General features: G+C 39.6%; 1 protein-coding gene across 7 annotated transcripts in view; it reads left to right on the top strand.

Moving 5' to 3' along the window:
• Etv1 (ETS variant transcription factor 1) overlaps positions 1-19,643 on the top strand; it is an 89,698-nt gene that overhangs the window by 60,247 nt on the left and 9,808 nt on the right. For all 7 annotated transcript variants that reach the window (XM_040743215.1, XM_040743213.1, XM_040743214.1 and 4 more), the window contains 3 exons: positions 11,085-11,153; positions 12,846-12,914; positions 16,616-16,785. In XM_040743215.1, the coding sequence (XP_040599149.1) occupies positions 11,085-11,153; positions 12,846-12,914; positions 16,616-16,785 (308 nt within the window). The remainder of the gene's footprint in view (positions 1-11,084; positions 11,154-12,845; positions 12,915-16,615; positions 16,786-19,643) is intronic.

Here is a 19,643-nt window from a genome sequence, read left to right as displayed (position 1 = left end):
TTCCACATATATTTCTTTTATCACCTTAGAAAAATGTAAAGACTTATTTTCTGTCCTTGGCTAGTAAAAATATGATGTGTCGGCAGAGAAATGGGAAAATAAATACTTCCAAAGTATTTACCTCATGTTAGATATGTTAAAACTAGAATCTGTTTTAGCTTTCTGCTGTAAGAATTGACGTATATGTCTGGGATTTCCGTGGGCCTCGGTTGCCACTTCAATAAAGAGCTCTGAGTCCTCTGCAGTTTCAGCAGTGGAGATGGTTGGGATTTTCATGTTGTGAGTTCTGCTCTGTGTTTTGCTGATGGATAATCATCTTAAGCACCTCGATCAGTGGTTCTCCTCTTTCCTGATGCTGCGACCCTTTAGTACAGTTCCTCATGGTGTGTTGACCCCAACCATAGCATTTCCCCACTTGCTGCTTCAAAGCATAAAATTTGTCACTGATATAATTGTAATGCACACATTTGTGTTTCCCCATGGCCTTAGGTTGTTCAACTCCCAAAGGGGTCCAGACCCACAGGTTGAGGGACAGCAGTAAAGTCAGTCCTACCTCTACAAGGAGTGAGCAGAGTTTGGGCTTCCAGTTGCAGGGTTTAGAACATGGTTTTAAATAGAAGATGAAACAACTGGGAAAGTCAGCAAGAACAATGTCCTTATTTGTGTGTGTGTGTGTGTGTTTGTGTAGAAGTACAGAGGCCTCTATGTGTTTGGAAGTCATTTGTCACGAACTTAATCTAACCTTCTAAAACACTGAAGAAAAACAGAAAAAAATTAAGAGGGCTAAAATTACTTATAGTACATCTGTAGATTATGACTTCAACTAATGTAGTTCCCCATTTAACAATAATATCCCAGAACTCTTTCATCAGTGACAGCAAGCCCAACACAAACAGTGGAAGTGTGTGGAGGGCTTATTTTGGATCAAGCTTTTGAGCTCTCAGTCCATAGTCCATGGCAGCATTGGTTCTTGATGTACAATGAAAGAAGGCAGCAAAGCATCCTGCCAGTGGGAATGTATGGCAGGGGGTGGGGGTAGGGGGTGGGGGGGTTGGGGGAGGAGGAGGAGGAGGAGCCTGAGGAGACAATAGAACCACAAAGAGGTGGGGAGGGGGAGGGAGACCAGATAGAACCTTCAAAGTTCCTTCTCTGGAGACTGATTTCCTCAACTCCTAATTTCTACCACCTCCCAAATATCCTAACAGCAGGAGACCGAGTCTTCAGTCCTGGAGCCAATAGGGGATAGGCATACTCCAACCATAACATAAAACTAAACTTTAAAAAACAATTTCTTATTTGCGTACAGAAAGAGGCATATATCCTAGCAAAGTTAACCTCAAACATACCTTCTAATTAGTTCTCAACAACTGGGTATTTTCAGAAAGAAAAAATATCATCCAGGAAATACAAGGAGTGTAATGATCACAAAAGAAGGTGTCAACAATTCTAATATAGCAAACAATTCGAATGCAGCAAGCAAAGCATCTTGGCATTTGCTGGAATATCCCAAGTCATCATAAAATACCTGCTTTCATTATTTTCAAAATGCAAGAAATGTGGAATTTTTATTTGATGAACATTCTTATGCCATTGGCAAGTGACTTTATTTTGCACTGAAGAAACCATTTTTCCATTTTTAGTTATTTGAAAAATCTAGTCTGTTTAGATGGGTAAGTGGGCAAAGAGGTAGAATATGTTTTTCTGCTTGAAATCCCTAAGATAGCTGTGAGAGTCACCACATCCTTCCTAATGCACACCTTCTCTGTTCAGGCACACCGTTATCTCGGTTCACCTCCTTGAGGGTAGAATGGGACACCTAACCTAGGTAAAGTCACAATGTCTAGATCTGTTCAACTCTTCAAGTAGTGTGCAAGGCTCCTTCATGTGTGATGAAATCATACCTTTGGACACATCCTGAAAGAAACAATTAAGTAAAGCATGTTTCACATGTTCAACTTACACACCTGTAGCACTTATGAGTATGACAGTGTTATTAGTTTGCGTAGCTTTCTGGTCATGTGGCTGATACAGAACTGCAGCCCACTGCCACTTCCCAGCATCACACACATGAGAATTCAGCCATTTATCTCCAACCCTGGAAATGACCAGAATTCAAAGTTTGAATACAGCTCCTACCATCCCAGCTCTTACACTGCAGCTCTTGCACCACCCCAAAGTTAAAGATAAGTAGAAAGCTGTCTATTTCAGTACAAGTTCTGAACCTAACGCACCAACCAACAAGTCACCACCATTTTACTGTCCATCCAGAAATAGTTGTTAGGGTACATCCCACGAACTGTTATGCTCAATGTTCAAATGTATTGAGTCTCAAGAGGTTAATCATCACAATAAATTCTTAAAAATATGAAACAATGCTGGGTCTGGTTGCACACACCTTTAGTCCCAGCTCTCTAGAGGCTAAGACAAGCATGACTCTATGTGTGTGAGGCAAGCCTGGTCTAGAAAGGAAGCCTCAGACTATCCACAGGTTCATAGTGAGACCCTGTCTTTTAAAAAAAAAACAAAACACCACATAAAATGGTGTATATTCATTCATTAGTAGCACTTGTATGGTAGGTTACCACTCATCTTCCCACAGGACTTCTTCAATGAGCCTGGAAGACAGGGCCGTAATGTATCCTGGCGTTGATTTGCTGATGTTGGAGGTTGTTAGTTACATGCTGAACTGCCATAATGCTGTGGTAGAAACAGATTTAAAACAAGCTGCACTTCACCATTCCTGACTTTCTCATCTGTCCTCCCTGGGCATGGCATGCTTCCCTAGCAAACTGTTTGGGTGTGAACACGGGGCCTGTTGATTGCAACTGTGTTCCCATGTGCCTTCAAGTCGCCAGAAGACAGACATGCTTTCCTCCCTCAACAGGCAAAGCGCAAGTTACAGATTGCACATAAAACCCACATGTAAAATTGTTTGGGTTAGCAACAGTCCTTTCCAATCCGTCCCCATGATTGCTTAGATTAGATAATTGTGAACATTGCCATTTTTGGTAATTTCCAGTGCAACGATGATTATGGTTGCATAAACTCTGGCTTTTTGTACCTGAGATGTATCAATACAACAGGCTGAGATCTGGCCCTGTTCCATATGAAGCTTCCTTACTTAAGGCCACATTTTATTTCATGGACTGATGCAGTCCCTCTCTCCTAACCTTTAACACTGTTGCTTGAAGAAATGCAAGTTGAGAATCACTTGAGAATTTGAAGGAATGAGCTATTGATTCTGTGGAAGATGCTAACCTCCTATCTGTTGCTCTAGCATCCAAAGACAATTTTCTTTTGCTCAGCCAGGGATTTGTGGACAAGTAGGGATGGTATTTTAGGTGGTTGAACTGTGAAAAGTGACAGTGGCATTTACCTAATTGATCTCATTATTATAATAGTTGTCATGGGTCAGCCTTATAATTGGACTGCTTTTAATTGCCTCCCATGCCCTGTGTGGGTTTCTGGTTAAAGCAGCAACTCTACCAAACCAGGATAGTGGACTATGCTATCAGTTTTTCTAAGAAATGCTTCAATATACGCTAAATCTACAGTTACTGTAAGTGGCCTTGGCGAGTGATTTGATTTGAGAATTGAGACTACAGTCTGGATTTACTCTTTATGCATTAACACAGGTCAAATGGACAGGGACTGCATTTTAAGTCAGTAATGGAAGGCTGAAGGCTGTCTTAAACCAATCATATCAGTTTTGCCCATGACTGATTGATCCCTAGGGGCAGAGCCTTGTAAGCATTTCTCTTCCATGAATGGACTCCATAGAGCCTGGAGTTTCATTCATAAAATGGAGACTGAAAGGAAGCACACACACATATGTACAAGCACACACACAGCCTGGGTCTCTGGAATGTCATTTATACAGAGCTGGAGGGTGTAGTGTTCCATCAGCTGCTGCTTTTGCCAGTTGACTGGAAGTAATGATTAATGCTCATTGGTCTTGCGTGTGTGTAACCTGACACTATTTATGGCCTTCTAGAGTTCCTAATGTATGGTGAATGAGAAGGCAACATTCTCAAATCAGAAACATAAACAGGAACTGGTGGGTCTGAATTCCATTCAAATATGTCATCTCAGCCCCACTGTGTTTGTCTAACTTGGATTTTACAGGCAGGAAAGGGGGAAGGGAGGGATAATGCGCTTGTGAGCTGTACTAGCTTGGAAAGGGGACTTTGGAGGGGGTGGAGTGCACTTTTCTAGTGTGTAATTTATGGTTTCTTTTCAAACAAAACAGCCAGGACACAGCCTTCGAGTTGCTTACCGCCAGTGGGTGAAATGAGCATATAACTATTTTCTATAACTGGAACTGAGATTTGAAATTAAGTGAAACAGTTTAAAGACTGTTGGCTATCTCTGTGTTTAGTGTGAACAAAAGAGGCAAAGAAAAAATTGCCTTCTTTTCAAAACTCTCTCTCTCTCTCTCTCTCTCTCTCTCTCTCTCTCTCTCTCTCTCTGTGTGTGTGTGTGTGTGTGTGTGTGTGTGTGTGTGTGCGCGCGTGTGTGTGCGCGCGCGTGTGTGTGCTTCCTGGAATGTATGTTTTTGGATTATAAATACTCTTGTAAATATTTTGGCACTGAAGAACTTCCATACTCAAATGTGTTAGCTAGGTAAGAGGAAGAATGGATTTCATAAAGATTTTCAATGACATAGGATGCTAGTAGTTTGAAATGATAGTCAAACAATTTGGTTGGGTTGAATAGATGCTTATCAATTTCATCGTGTGTGTTTACATTTCTATTTAATTGATTTTAATGGTTCCAGGCACTTTTTATAAAAACAAGTATTTCAAATAAATAGGAAAATAATCATAAAGCAAAACAGAACTGAAAAATCCCAAGTGTGGATGAAACAATACTGAATTTATCACTCCCTTCTTAAAACTTAAGCCATGTCCAAATCCACCATTTCTTTTCTTAGATGTATTCATTTTATTATATGTGCATGAGTGTTTGCTTTCATGTATGTCTGTATACCATGTGTGTGCCTGGTGCCCAGGGAGATCAGAAGACAGTATTGCATCCCCTGAAATTGGAATCATGGATGGTTGTGAGTCACCATGTGGGTGCTCGGAATCGAAACTAGGTCCTCCAAAAGAACAAACCACCACGCCATCTCTGTAGCCCTCCCACCACATCTTTAGATTGTTATATTCAGAACTTTGTGACTGAAAACCAGGTAGTCCCTAAAGCATCACTGTTTGAACTCCTTGTTTGTCATCTTATGTGACTCTAGGCAAACTATTGCTGGAACTTATCCTGACCTTAATAACTTGTAGATTTCTTCAATATGGAGTACTTATATGGGTGCTGAAAACATCTATTGTATGACTGTGTCTTTTAAGAAACTATAGAATGTAGTTTTCTTGATTAACTGTACCGAGTTCATGCATGCATCAAATGTAAAGGCAGAGTTAAAGGGTAATGTGGGTGTCTCTGTATTTGTATTCATACATGTCTTCATGAAGCCTGTGTTGTGTACCCCCTAGACACCCTCTGAGGTTTTCCTCTTCCTTCCTTCCTTCCTTCCTTCCTTCCTTCCTTCCTTCCTTCCTCTCTCTGTTTCTCTTTCTCTTTCTTCTCTGTGTAGTAGTCCAGGCTGTCCTTGATCTCACTTTGTAGACCAGGTCGGCCTTCAATCCATTGAGATCTGCCTGCCTCTCCCTCTCAAGAGCTAGGATTAGAGGCATGTGCCACCATGCCGGGCTGGTTGTTAACATAATATGAGATACTATAGGAGAGAGAAGAAACAAACTAGTGAAGTAACAACTTGAAGACCTGAAGGGAATGAAAAGAATAATGTCCTAATATTCATCTTTCTTGAGTCAAGTTGGTGTCATTAGTTGTTCGTATAGCTTATGTTAGGAATTTTTTCTTTAGTGCTTGGACTTGAAGCAGGTATTTCCTGCATTCTAGGGAAGCACTCCGCCACTGTGTATTTCCCCAGCTAGGTGAGAATTTAATACATGTATTTCCAGGAATTTGTTGAATAATAATATTACAAAAAGTGGTTAAATATTCCAGGTTTTCATTGAAACCCACACACCAGTGCACACACGTGTGCATGCACACGCACACACTGATACACACATACCTTACAAAGCACATACTACATACATACTGCTTTCAGATGCATGTTTTGCAGAATACATCATTTATTTTGACTTCATATGTTTAGCATTTCAATTTTTCTCCCATTATGCAAATGTACTGAACACAGCTTAGCACAGCAGTTCATGCTTGTGATCCCAGTACCAGGTAGAATCAGTCAAGAGGACAGAATGAGACCTCATCTTAAAAGTGAATCAATGAATGAATGGATGGTTCCGTGTGGACTTTACTTAGTCCTGTCACTCCACAAGGAGTCAAAGTATACAGCCAGCCAACTTCTGCATTCTAATTAAAGGAAGGCAAAGGCACCATCCTGAGCTACTCCTACTTTTCTGGGGTTTCTCATTTACCTTTAGACATTTGAAAGCTGAATTAAGTTGTACATTGATTATTACTGGAGGGGTCCAGGAAAAAGCATTGAATGAAGGAAACTCTCTTTCCAACCTCTCTATTCTGTTTGTTATATGAGATAGTCCCAGGTTTACACACTACTTGGTAACAAAGTAGTTTCAGCAACCATTAAAATGCCCTGCCCAGTCATGACTAATCTTCCTTCTCTGGGTCTGGTGTGGCTTTTGGAAGCATACACAAATGATACCTTAGAGGGAATTTCCATTTTGTACAACTGAGCAGCAAATATGCAAATCAAAGGAGTGCCTAGCGTACTGTAAGTGCGAATTCAAAACTGCATTTTGTAGTAAAACTTTTGGTTAAGCTTCCCATGTCAGTAATGTATTTTCCAGCATGGCTTTACACTGGAAGGCAAAGAGGGAGAAAACACTTCCTCTTTTAAGTTTCTTGCACACGTATCTTGATATGAAGCGATACGTTCCGTATCACTTCAAATCTGGTGCCATTAATAGTGATGCTATATGAAACCTAACCCCAGAAGGCAGTTTGGAGACTTGCAATGCTCTGCTCTTCTTTCCACCGCCATGCATGGAAGCCAGGAGATGCCAGCAGCACTTGATTGCTTTGAATTTTTACAGCATATTAGATCAGCTGTCATCACCACAAGAGCTCATCTGTAACAAATTACAGACACTGTGATTTCTGTGAGATGATTTGGTCAGCACTAATATCGAGTTTTAGAACGCTTTGATCCACAAGTTTCTACATCAATAAAAATCCTTTGTCCTAAATTCAATTTACATAATCCAATTCACAGACTGACTTTTAAACTTCTTAAGTCAGTGTTATTTAAAAACAAACAACAAGGGTTAATATTGCAAAAATATGAAGTTCAAAGATGAATCCTCGGGTGTTTAAAGTGTCTGGTGGAAATTCTGGCTTAATCATAAATTCTTGATGACTGTTTAACCAATATATTTTTAGATATTGGATGAAGAGGTAGATCTATAGAGTCTATCCCAGAATAACTACACTAGTAAGCAACAAATCAAACAGTTCATGGGACTTAGAAACACAAAATTAATGTATATAAGTAAATTATTGAAATATATAATTCTTCTTGTATATACTAGTGGAAATATTACATGCATCATTATGGTCCTCTTAGCATCACTTATAAAAGTATCACAAGAATTCCCATTTTCCAGATGAGAAGGTTGAGGAAAAAGCTGTCAACCTGGCAACAGCTACACTTCCATTAAACGAGAGACCTTAGACTTGAACTTGTGCCTACTAGGTGGCAAAGTGGTTCTTGGCAGTCACCATGCTGAGCTGGTCATCCTAAAATTTTAACCAGCGGATAGTGTAAGTGTCTTTCCATACTAGTATGTTTGCATAGGTCAGGCTACAGTGAGTGGCTGCTATTGCATTGTCCTTCCTTCCATAGGGAAGTGGAAGACCCTGCCCAGCGACACCTCCATTCTCTGTCACCAAACATTGTCCTTTGAAGCCACCACTAAGTCCAGCCTGGATCCTCATTGAACATTTAGCTAAAGTTCAAATGGAATGCCAAGTCTCACCAGTTGGACTTTTTTTATTAGATAAGGTAGAAATGAAAGCAGCAGGCAATTTAATTAGCAGTAATTTTTCTGGGCAAGTCATTACTTTGATGAACTTCAGAGCAATGTTTACGGCCCCTAATTAACCATGTTAGTCATTTGATTGAATAATCACTTTGGAAATGTTTCTACAATCTGATTAGAGTCTGACCCACTCTGATAGTCATAAATTAACTGATATCACTTTAGAATAACATGACTTCAGTTATTCTATGTGAATAAACCTCCTAGCTTTTTCTTTTATTTGATTTTTTTCTGGCTTCTCTAGACTATATAAATGGCACCCATTTAAAGGGCAGACTGGATTTAAAAATGCTAGCCAAGGCCTTGCCTTTAAAATCTAGTTGCTAATTTTATTTACTCTTGTGTAATAAATGGCAGGATTTGAAAAGCACAATTCTCTGCATAAATTGCCACCCATTGTCTTCTTAAAAATGTAAATCACACATTGGTCTTTATGAAAACTGTAATGAAAATTCTGGCCTGAGCCTTATGATATGCCGCTGACTTTTTAAATAAATTTTAGAACCATCTATTTTAAATATCTACGTAGACCTAGAATTTTTGAAGAACAATACAGTGTAAGAGCAGTAATAGAAACACCAGCTGCTTTTCTAGATGAGGAGAATTAGACAAATTTTGCATAAAGTGTGTCTGACACTATGTCTAGATTTCCAGGATTACACTAATTTTACACCACGTTAGAATATTCTTTAAGTGTCCTTCAGCCTTGGATACTGGATTCCTCAGAAATGTTTGTGTTTCCTCTTTTTCTCCCCCCTGGGCTGGATAGCACGCCCAGTCACATTTGCATGTAATAGATTTCAGCCTCTGTCTTTTCCTCTAGCTGCCTCAGAGCCTGCCAGCTGTTCTTACAGCCGTACTCCAGGTGTGCAGCAGTCACTAAGAGTATTTTTGTGGCATGGTATCAACATCAGTACAGCAAAATGCTTAGCTCTGAGCAGCTGTTGCCCCGACTGCAGTCATTAACACTGGCCCTTGTAGGACCAGCTGTTTTGAGGGACCTTCTGCCTGGCAATAAATCAGAGTAACATTAAAAATTAATTTGATGGCTCATCATTAGGTTAAAGTTGGAATAAAGTGGATTGCTAACTATTTGGCCTGTTATCAATACTGTCAGGGAAAGAGTCCCTTTGCCTTCATAGACTCAGTATTATACATTATATAATAATAAATTGTAAAAACCATGTTATAGAAAAGTGTGTATCTGCAAGTTTTTCAGTGTCTTCACCACATAAACTATGCTTTCCTATGAACTTTTATTTCACGTAAGTATTTAATTTTTATCTCTCGGATGCTGAGGATTGTATGTAGGACCCATTCGTGCTATGCAAGGGTTCTACTGCTGAACTGTATGTCCAGCCTCTTACACCCCTGGCTTTGTTTTGTGTTGAGAGAGTCTCTCTGTGTGACGCAGAATGGTCTCAAATTCACAAAATTTCTTCCCTAGCCTCTCGAATATTTGGACAATAGGCATGTACCACCAAAACCATACTTTTAAAATGTTGTTAAAATTATGGCTTACTGGTGAAACATTTTAGCTTAAAACCACATGGATTAAATATTTTTATGTTAAAATTGCTCATATTTTTGTTGATGTTAATCATTAGGCCAGAAAAACTATCACTTGTCATCAGACCGTACAAATAAACAAGCAAAAATACTGACTTTGAAAATGGGAAATTCTAGACCAAAGGATTAACCAGGCTGTCAGTATAGGGTATTGTTTACCTCTTGTTAAAATGAGTGTGTAGATGGGTGGGTCTGGAGAGGCTGGGCCTTGAGACTCATCCTTTAAGGGTGGTATACTTGAGTGGCAAGCATTGGGAAGGATGGATTTTATTTTTGTCTTAAGCATTGCTTTTGTGGTGCACATTTCCTTTTTTTATTTATTAATGTTGCTAAAAGAAAAAGAAAAAAAACAGAAAACCATACACAATTGACTTGATCAGGTGTTTATACATTAAAGGGTAGGCCTCAGATTGGGAGATCTGAAACTTGTATTTTGAAGAACTCGTTTTAAGAAAAATAGATAAGAATGAGTACAAAAATAGGTATTAGGTAGGGCTCACAAGGGACTCCCAACATACAGAAAGGCCTTTAATGTTGGGGCTTGCCATGCATAGGTCTCTGGTTTCTGGGTGAGTATACCCTCAGCAGCAGTGAACTGGAGAACTGTAACAGGTATCAGGGAACATCTCTCAACCCTTTATTTTATATAAGTACAGGTCAAAAAGCAAGTTTATTCAAACGTAAGTGCTTACACAGTAATATGGGCTTGAATTGAAATCACATGTCTCCTGGCCCATGTTTACTTGGTTTTTCCATGTCAAAGTCATTGAACGTGTTCAGTTCTCAATCAGCACTGTGTGAGTCGAGTGTTTGTTTTCTCTTCCAGATCTCTGGGCCTTGGGGGTGGGGCTGTCTTTTTCTTAGCACAGACATCATGAAACTGTTTATTTCGTACTGTTTCATTGTTAGTCTTGAACATGATCTATACTCTTAATAAAAATGAAAAGTCAGATATGCTGTTATCTAAGAGAGACAGCTAAAAATCTTAAAAGGCTCAAGATAACATGTGAGATTTAATTATTCTATCATTTCTCAGTAATTTCTGTCTAGTACTTTTGAAGTCACCCATAACTGAGTCTTTGAGTTTTGCTGTGTGCGTAGACAGAATAATGTGGGGTATATAAATGAATTACACCTGCCCTTAAACACACTGGTATGACATCTGTGAGATATTACTGAACTTCAGCAATGTGGAGTTGGTAAAACTATGCTCACCTGCCTATTGAAGGGAGTCTCCCTTCTTGAAGGCCCCACTGACAATGTTCAGTATGTGCTGACGCTGACAGACTTGCTTCTCTGGATGCTTGACGTTTCGGTGCGTTTCTATCTACCTTCTACCTGTCCTGCCCTTCTAACCTGCCTTTCTTTGACAAATGTTGTTTGTTTTTTCTTTTTCAGAAGTGCCTAGCTGCCACTCCATTTATATGAGGCAAGAAGGCTTCCTGGCTCATCCAAGCAGAACAGAAGTTAAGTTCTTCATTCTTAAAAAAATTCCTTATAAATAACATTAAAAACAATCACACATTCCAAATTTGGATTGTCTTATTCATTCCTTGTGTGCTTTGGGAAATCGTATTTATGTTCCTCAAACACTATTTTAAAAATTATCCTTTGGGGACTGGGGATGATCAGTGGCTTAGTGCTTGTCCAGTATGCTCAAGGCCTTGGAGTCAGTCCCTAGCAAGGCAAAATAAACACAAACCACACGCTACCTTTTGAAAATGAATGGTTAGTCTTTGATATCTTGGTAGCTTGTATTTGGTGTTAATGTAAGTCTTGTCCACAAAAATAGCTGTGTTCTTTTCTGCCAGCACCTGACAATCTTTTTAACTAGAAATTACTTTCAGGTTATGTACCTTACTCCACTCTACAGGCATAGAGCTTGAAGAATAATTCAGCGGTGACCTTATAAACCAAAGTCACAGCTTTAGTGAAACATGGTAGAATGATTTTGCCTTTCAATGTCCTGGGTTTTGTACCTTTTGGAAAAGTCATTATTAAGAACAGATTGACATAAGCTGTGTAGAGGAGTTATTATATCAGGTGGAACTCTCTGCACTAATAGATTTTTGACATCTGCAAAGTAATAGAAAAGAAATGACTTTATGTGGATATTATCTCCTGAAGGATTGCTGGAACTGTGACTTAAACAATATGTTTCTTCAGTAAAATTGCCTTAGATAGAACCTTTTCAGTTAGGATTAGTATCCATGATGGTGTGTGAATGATGTTAATAGATGTTTAAGTGACAGCAGAAGACAGTAAATCTTGAATACTTCAGAGCAAAAGCTTTTCACCAATGATATAATTACTTTTGCTGGTTTTATTAATATTACCAGCCTACCGAAAAGTGCATTGTATTTGAGAAGGAAAGCTATGTTTAGATTGTATGAACTCTCATCCCATAATTAAAGGTGACAATTAGGTGAAATCAAGTGTATGGGAGAGAGAAAATGATTACTAAGAGTATCAGTGTATTTTTACTTCTCCTGTGAGCCGAGTTATGTTATGGCACAAAACAAAAACAGCAATAACACCCCTTTCGTCCTCTATTGGCGATTAACGATGGGGAGGGCTCGGTGAGTCAGATGACTCAGTGAGTGGAGGCGCTTGCTACCCAGGCTAGGGAAAGCTTATCTCAGTCCATGAGTCCACGGCAGAAAGAGAGAGCCCACTTCTGCCAGTTTTCCTCCAGCCTTCAGGCCCGTGCTGTGCTGTGTGCACAGAGCATATACCGTGTATAATAAAGATGACTTTAAAGTGAGAAGATTATCTTTCCAAGACACTTCTACAGGAAAGTAAAGGGTAAACTAAATCAGTTTCTGAGTGCCAGGACAACACCAGAAATCAAGGACAATACCAGAAATTCCCTTTGTTGTCCTTGTTTTGAATAATGAAATAAAAAAGATACCAGAAAATGAAACGGTGCATTATGAAGCCTAGGTCTGCCATCATTTTGGCAAGGTCTGTGGTTGGGACAGCATGTCTCTACTGCTGATACATCACCCCACTGCGGTGCCCTTCTAAACTGGAGTGCACAAAAGCTACTCAGCCCTTACGACAGCTCTAGTACTCTCATTCCCATTTGGTAGACGTGGAAACTGAGAGCCTAATTTCACATTCTATCATTAATAACCATGTCCTGCTCTCCCCCAACAGGCTGCATGTTTGAAAAGGGCCCCAGGCAGTTCTATGATGACACATGTGTTGTCCCGGAGAAGTTCGATGGTGGGTTTCTCTCAGGTTCATTGTTTGACTTTTAAGAGTGCAGAACACATTTTCCTTTTCTAGAAGCAGTTGACATTTACACTTAGAGGATTCTGTGTGCATCCTTTTTCCCGCACTAAGGACTAGTGAGCTTACTGAACGTTCTCTTTGCTCCCCCTCCCTTAGTTTCTCTCTTCTCTTTGGTTCCATAAGAGGTTTTTTTTTTTTTTTTTTTTTTTGGAGACGTGGCAGGAGAACAGGAGAACGACAATGTTGCTGTGCTTTCTGTAGAGCAAGGCATCTTTCCATTGCCCTGCTGAGCACATGAGGCTTGTTATTTGAGATTTACTGAAAGCTGATCCTGTAATTAACAAAACAGAGCAGAAAGCATGCTACTGTGGATGCACTGATGACTAATGCAGCTCCCTTTCTTTTTATTGTTCATGAAAAGATGCATTATGGAGGACAAGAACAACATAACTGCCCATTGAGTTTTCTGATTGCTTGCCCCCTACACCCCCACCAAGGAAGATGTACATTGCTAATGTAGCATTATGTCGTAATTGCTTAAAAGGAAGTAAGGAAAGCATTACCTTTTAAACATCTCTCGCTAGTGCAGTGAAAGGGTCCCAGATATTAGAAAAGAGCATCAAACTAGATAGAGTCTTCTTCTCTTGACATGCGTGATGGCAAAGGCTGACATTTACAAGGAAGCTTGGAGGAAAAGTGAATGGTTAATTCATTTACTGGTTCTTCGGAGTGGTCTCCATATTTCCTGCTTTGATTGTCAAACAGGAAATGAGCAGGGGCCCTCTGATTAGTTGATTGCAAAAACTTTGGGGATCTTGGCTGTAATGACTTGGGCGCTCTCTCGGAGTTTTTAATTGTCATTATTTAAACAGCAAAGTGTATGCTCAGATTACTGTTCAGTCTCCTATAATTAGTTACTTGAGGGCTTAACTGCCAAGCTTCTTGGTGCTCTTGTAGTTTTTGGAAAGGATGGTACATTTTAGGAAAAACATATTTTTTTAGCTTCCCTGAAGGTAGCTAAATTTATTAAAGGTCATGGAGTTGAACCCCCATAGGGAATGAATTTTCCGGTTTTCTTCTATATTAGTGCTTACACTTCTGTTTCAGAAATGTGAGTTGTATTAACTACCCTTATTAGCATCTCCGGATAGTTCTTAAAATTCCACGTTTTGTGTTGACTTAGAGCTTAAAACTTGCATTTTAGAATTCATTTCATTTATTGTAAGCTCTACATTTTAAATAATCTTAAAATTAGTAAGGGTATATAAGGAGGGAAATTATCTTAAAACTATGGGCAAAGTAAAATGCTGGCATCTGACTGTCCTAGTTTGCTTTCTTTGACTTTAAATACTTCATTATATCTATGAAAGTGTCTTGCATTTTTAAGCATTAGAGAACAAAAAGAAAAGCAAAGAGGATTTTTTACATGTAGTTAATTGAGTAAATAACATTTATGGACTTCAACACCATAGAAACTACATTTCATAAGGTTTCACTCTGTCTGCATGATTGCACTTGCTTCCATGGGGGGGCACTGGAAATAATAGAAGGAATAATCAGAGGTAAATAAAAATGACTTTGAAATCAACATGAAGAAACACTCCTATATTGCCTGGCTAAAGACAAAAAATGCCCTTCCTGATTTTTTTAGTTACTATTGACTGAATAATTGTATGTGTTTGTGTTGCTGTTGAAGAGTTGCTTTTTTCTGATCATGTGATTAGGTGCATTTCTACTTACTGACTACTGGAAAGCTTGTGATTTAGTTTATTTTGCAGTTCACACTTTAGTGTGAATAAAGTTACTTGGCTGTATTCTGCCTGAATTGTTTCTTCAACAAAGAAGAGATCTGATTGATCTGTATGTAGTAGCCAGGCAGTATGAATTGGAGGCAGGCCCACATAGTTTTGAGATGCATCGCTAGGGTTAGAAGAAAATGATTAGTGGTTGCAACACCAAATGTTCTAGTTTAGTGTTTGGTTTTGAAAAGTCCAAACAGTTATATAGCAAAAGCATTATTGACACATTTACTCATATTAAATTTTTATGCCTTTTTTATGCCAGGTAAATGGAGGTCACATATCTTTTTGGTAAAAAATGTATTTCATAAAATGCTCTGGTATACATACTTTTTGAATTATTAATTATCCTCTCGTACAATACATCTGGACTGCAGACTTCCCTCCGTCTATACCTCCCAGTCCTCCCCACCCAGTCCCACTGCTCCTCCATTTCCCTTACTTCAGAAGATATCAGCCAAGCATGGCATAACAAGATGCAATAAGACTAAGCACATATTCTCCCGTCAAGACTGGAGAAGCCCAGTAGGAGCAAAAGAGTCCCAAGAGCAGGCAATAGTCACAGACACCCCTCTCACTGTTAGGAGTCCAACAAAAATCCCCAAGCTAAACATTCACAGCTTGTATTCAGAGAATACAGGCCATACCCACACAGGCTCCATGGTTGCTCTTTCAGTCTCAGCCCCCGAGAGCCCTGCCTAGTTGATTCTGTGGACTGAGTTCTCCTGGTGTCCTGTAGGAACCCTCTGGCTCCCACAGGTTCCCTGAACTAGGCATAATGCGCGTGGGACCCTGTATCTGCTCTCATCGGCTCCTGGAGGAAGCCTTTCTGATGTGTATTGGATTAGACACTGATCTATGAGTATAACAGAATATCTTTAGGGATCATTACTTTTCTTTCTTTCTATTTTTTTTGTCTGTCTGTTTTTTTCTTTTTTCTTTTTGGTTAATTGTATTTGGTTCTACCCTAGGTCTCTGGGCCATCTAGTTTAAAGGAATGTATGTACATTCATGCTTAAGTTGCCCTTTTAAAAGAAAGACCAACAAGCCAGGCACTGTAGACCACATTTAGTCCCAGTACTCAGGTGGCAGAGGCAGGCAGATCTTTTAGTATCTGATCAGCCTGGTTTACAAAATGAATTCTAGGATGGCCAGGGCTACCCAGAGAAACCCTGTCTCGAAAAACACAACACAACAAAATACTAAAAACTCAATTTAATGAACAAGATGCAGGCAAGTTGTATTCATCAAAAACATTGTTTCCTTTGTTGCCCAGTGAAAAACAGTGGTTTCCAGAGGAAGGCACGTTAGGTCAGACGATAACGCTGCAGAGTCCTCATGAATTTCCCAATTTTTTGAAAGTGTAGGTCACTCAGGCTTTATGGTATTACTAAATTTATCTTGAAATTTGTGCTCTCGGATTTTCAGTAGTTTGTCATATGTGGGTACAATAAGGCATTTACAAATTACAGTTTGTAGAAATTAATTTAAACAAGTAAAATGCACAGAGCTTGAGGCTGATTACATCCTCTGAGAGAGAAAGAAATAACAGTAATGGAGCCGATTTGAACAAGTATGATTAGGTACCACGGGTTTTAAAGATATGAAAGCAAGACAGACAATTGTATTAGGTTTTTATAAGTAAATGATGTTTATGAATTTACTCCTACTGGTGTGTATTTATATTAATGAGAATAAATAATGTTAATGCTGTCTACAGGTTTCTGTAGATTGCTGGTTTGCATAGTCATTTGATTATTTTAAATCTTCATTTATTGGTACTGTTACAAAATCCATGAAGTGATTGTGTTTAACAATTTTCATGGTTGATTTAGTGTAAATTTTATACAAATGACATAATACTGCTGACAATAGTTTATATTTTAAATTTAGGGGACATTAAGCAAGAGCCAGGAATGTACCGGGAAGGACCCACGTACCAGAGGCGAGGATCACTTCAGCTTTGGCAGTTTTTGGTAGCTCTTCTGGACGACCCTTCAAATTCTCATTTCATTGCCTGGACTGGACGAGGCATGGAATTCAAACTGATTGAGCCTGAAGAGGTTAGTCTAGTAGACTTTAAATAGGAAATCAAAATGTCCTGTAATATAAACAGACTTGGTTAATATGCTAGAGAGGTGTACACAAAATTTTGAACCTATATAGACATATTTTAAATTTGAAAGTAGGTCAAAACAATGTAAAATTATTAATTGTTTCATGGTCTTTACCATTGACTGCAATGGTCTCTCCCAGTTTACAATAGTTTGCATCTGTTCAGAGGACTCGTTTTGTGGTCGAGTCCTGGCCTCACACCAAACAACACACAGAGGACTCAAAAGCAGGAATTACCATTGCTAAGTGTTTGGGTATTTAAGTTCTGTAGTGTATTTAAAGCTCCATTTGGCTATAAAGAAACTTTGGTCTTCTGTATATGTACCAAAATAATGTAAGAAATGAAGAGCCACAAAAATATGGTGTAGGCCGCAGAAACTAAAGACACGTAGCAGAATGATCACAGAGTCCATTACCATGACGGGGGAATGTGTGCTCCCCCTTCATGGGAGATTTTAATAACCCAAAAGACTTGGACTGGGGAAGTGCAACAGGGATTTGTGTCAGTTAAACAGCCATTTCCCTCCACCTGTGATTAAAATAAACTGAGCAGAAACAGACGTTTTGCTTTTGTCAGATTTGTTAGGATGGGAGACATTGCTGAATGATGTCAGTAACAGTGAACCACTCAGAAGAGCCCACATTCTCCAAGTGATGAAGTACTTTGTACAACAACCCATGGCGTTTAGACGTTTGAGTCTGAATAAAAAGAGTGGAAGATCTGGCTAGCTGGCCAGCTAGTGCCGTCATTCTGAATTTTTGTGATCAGCTTAAATGCGAGAAAGACAGGCAATCACATCTGTCTCATGCAGTTGACCTTTCAATAACTCTGCTGTCACAGGTGCATAAAGTCATAAGCAAGACCCAGTAATTCAGTTGGCTGACTATTTCCACATGGTAACTAGCTCAGTGGGAGTTGTGCAATAGGTGTGACGTGTCTCCTAAGCTTTTGTTCAACATCCAGGCCTTGGGGCCCAGGAAGACAGCTCAGTGAATAATGTGCTTCTGCACAAGTGTGGAGATTTTGTCTCTGTTCTCAGGAGCCACGATAAAAGCCAGGTATGGCACCATACACCTTTAACCCCAGTGCTCTGGAGGCAGGCACAGCAAGACCCTCGGGACACACTGGCCAGCTAGCCTAGCTGGGTCAGCACATTGCATCAAAAGATGAGGTCAAGGGTAATTGAGGAAGACACTGTCATCAGCCTCTTCCATGCACATGCGCACACAAGTGCATGTGCATGCACACACACGCGCACACACACACACACACACACACACACACACAAAATAAAAAAATGAAATAGCCTGTTTCTGATTGCTGCCAAGCTTATCTCACACTTACACTCACATCCATCAGACAATGACTGGGTTATCTTTTCCAATCTCTTCTTTGGAAAGGATCTGTGAATGATTTTCATCTGTGTGGCCCACAGGGCCTCTCTTACCCTCTTGTACGTAACAGACCTTTCAGTGTTGACCACCACAATCCATGAATGATGTCTTGGAAGCACCATGTGGTACTGCTCACAGGTTTTATTTCCTCATGTTTCATCTCTTGGTTTAGCATGTTGAGTGAACTTCGGAATCTGTCCTGCTTATCGACTCAGTGTGCTAGGATAACATTAGCAAACACGGCTCTCTCTCCCTCAAGTATCTGAGATAATGGTATATCACTTCCAAATTAATCAGTCATCTTACGGAAAACATTCCTTAACACAGAAAGAAACCTGCAGGGCTCCCTGTCACCGTCTTGATGCTCAAGCTAGACGGATACCACAACGTCAGACTGCCAGAGCCTGATTCTGGGATTGGTATCCCATAGCCAAGCATCACCTTCCAAAGTTGGTGGGTTGGATGATATATGTTACCGATACGGTGCTTCCCTGGCACACACAGAGCCTTGAGTTCAAACACCCACACCAAAAAGATTTTGTTTTTTAAATAACAGAGGATGTCAGTGGCTCAATAGAGATACAACTATACTGCATGGGAATCTCGGGGAAAGTGGAAAGTGTTAGTAAGCATCAAATGACTAAAACATTCATTTACAAGTGAGTCTTTTCCTAGAATTATACCAGAGTGCACTTCAAAATTAAAATGCAACAAACTGTAAGGCACCAAAGGCATCTCTGGACATCACTTGATAGTTAGAAATACTATAAAAGAAGGTTGTAAGAGTTTGGTTCCTATAATGTCAAATTAATTCTCAGCACTGTGGATTATTACCCTAGGCTTTAAAAAGTATGCCCTTAGAGTTATTCTGTCTCACAACTGACACAAAGTTAAAGAAGAAAACAATATGCCTATACTTGTGGCCAAAAAGGCTCTAAAATTAACAAGAAGCATAAATAACTTTCAGGTTACCCAAAAGTTAAGACAGGCCACTTGATCTCCATAAGTACCACCAATAATATACACAGCATAACTCAGAGCTAAGGCACAATTGCCAACATGAAGTCTCAAAGGTGAGGTCAATGCTTCCAATGCTGGTCTAGCGAAGTAATTTCACATGAGAGTTTACAGTGTTAGGAAGCAGCAGAAAGAGTCTAGCGAGTGGCATCGCGACATTTATCCTGAGAGTCGGTGTCGTAGTTCAAGTATGACTCCATCCACCAGCATGACTGCTAGCTAGATAGTTGTCCTGGCCCCATCAAGTCACTTTGCTCATGAAATAGTATACCAACCTGTGTGATCAAAGATCATCATGTTTGTATTCCAGGAATACCAATTAGTGACAGAGAAAATAGTAAGGATTATTGTTAAAGGGGACGGGTTGGGAGGACAACAGATAGGTTGTTGCTAA

This window comes from Mesocricetus auratus, unplaced genomic scaffold, assembly GCF_017639785.1.
Source record: "Mesocricetus auratus isolate SY011 unplaced genomic scaffold, BCM_Maur_2.0 Super-Scaffold_15014, whole genome shotgun sequence".
NCBI lineage: Eukaryota > Metazoa > Chordata > Mammalia > Rodentia > Cricetidae > Mesocricetus > Mesocricetus auratus.
The sequence above is the reverse complement of the archived record's forward strand: the minus strand, read 5'-3'. Positions and strand labels throughout refer to the sequence as shown.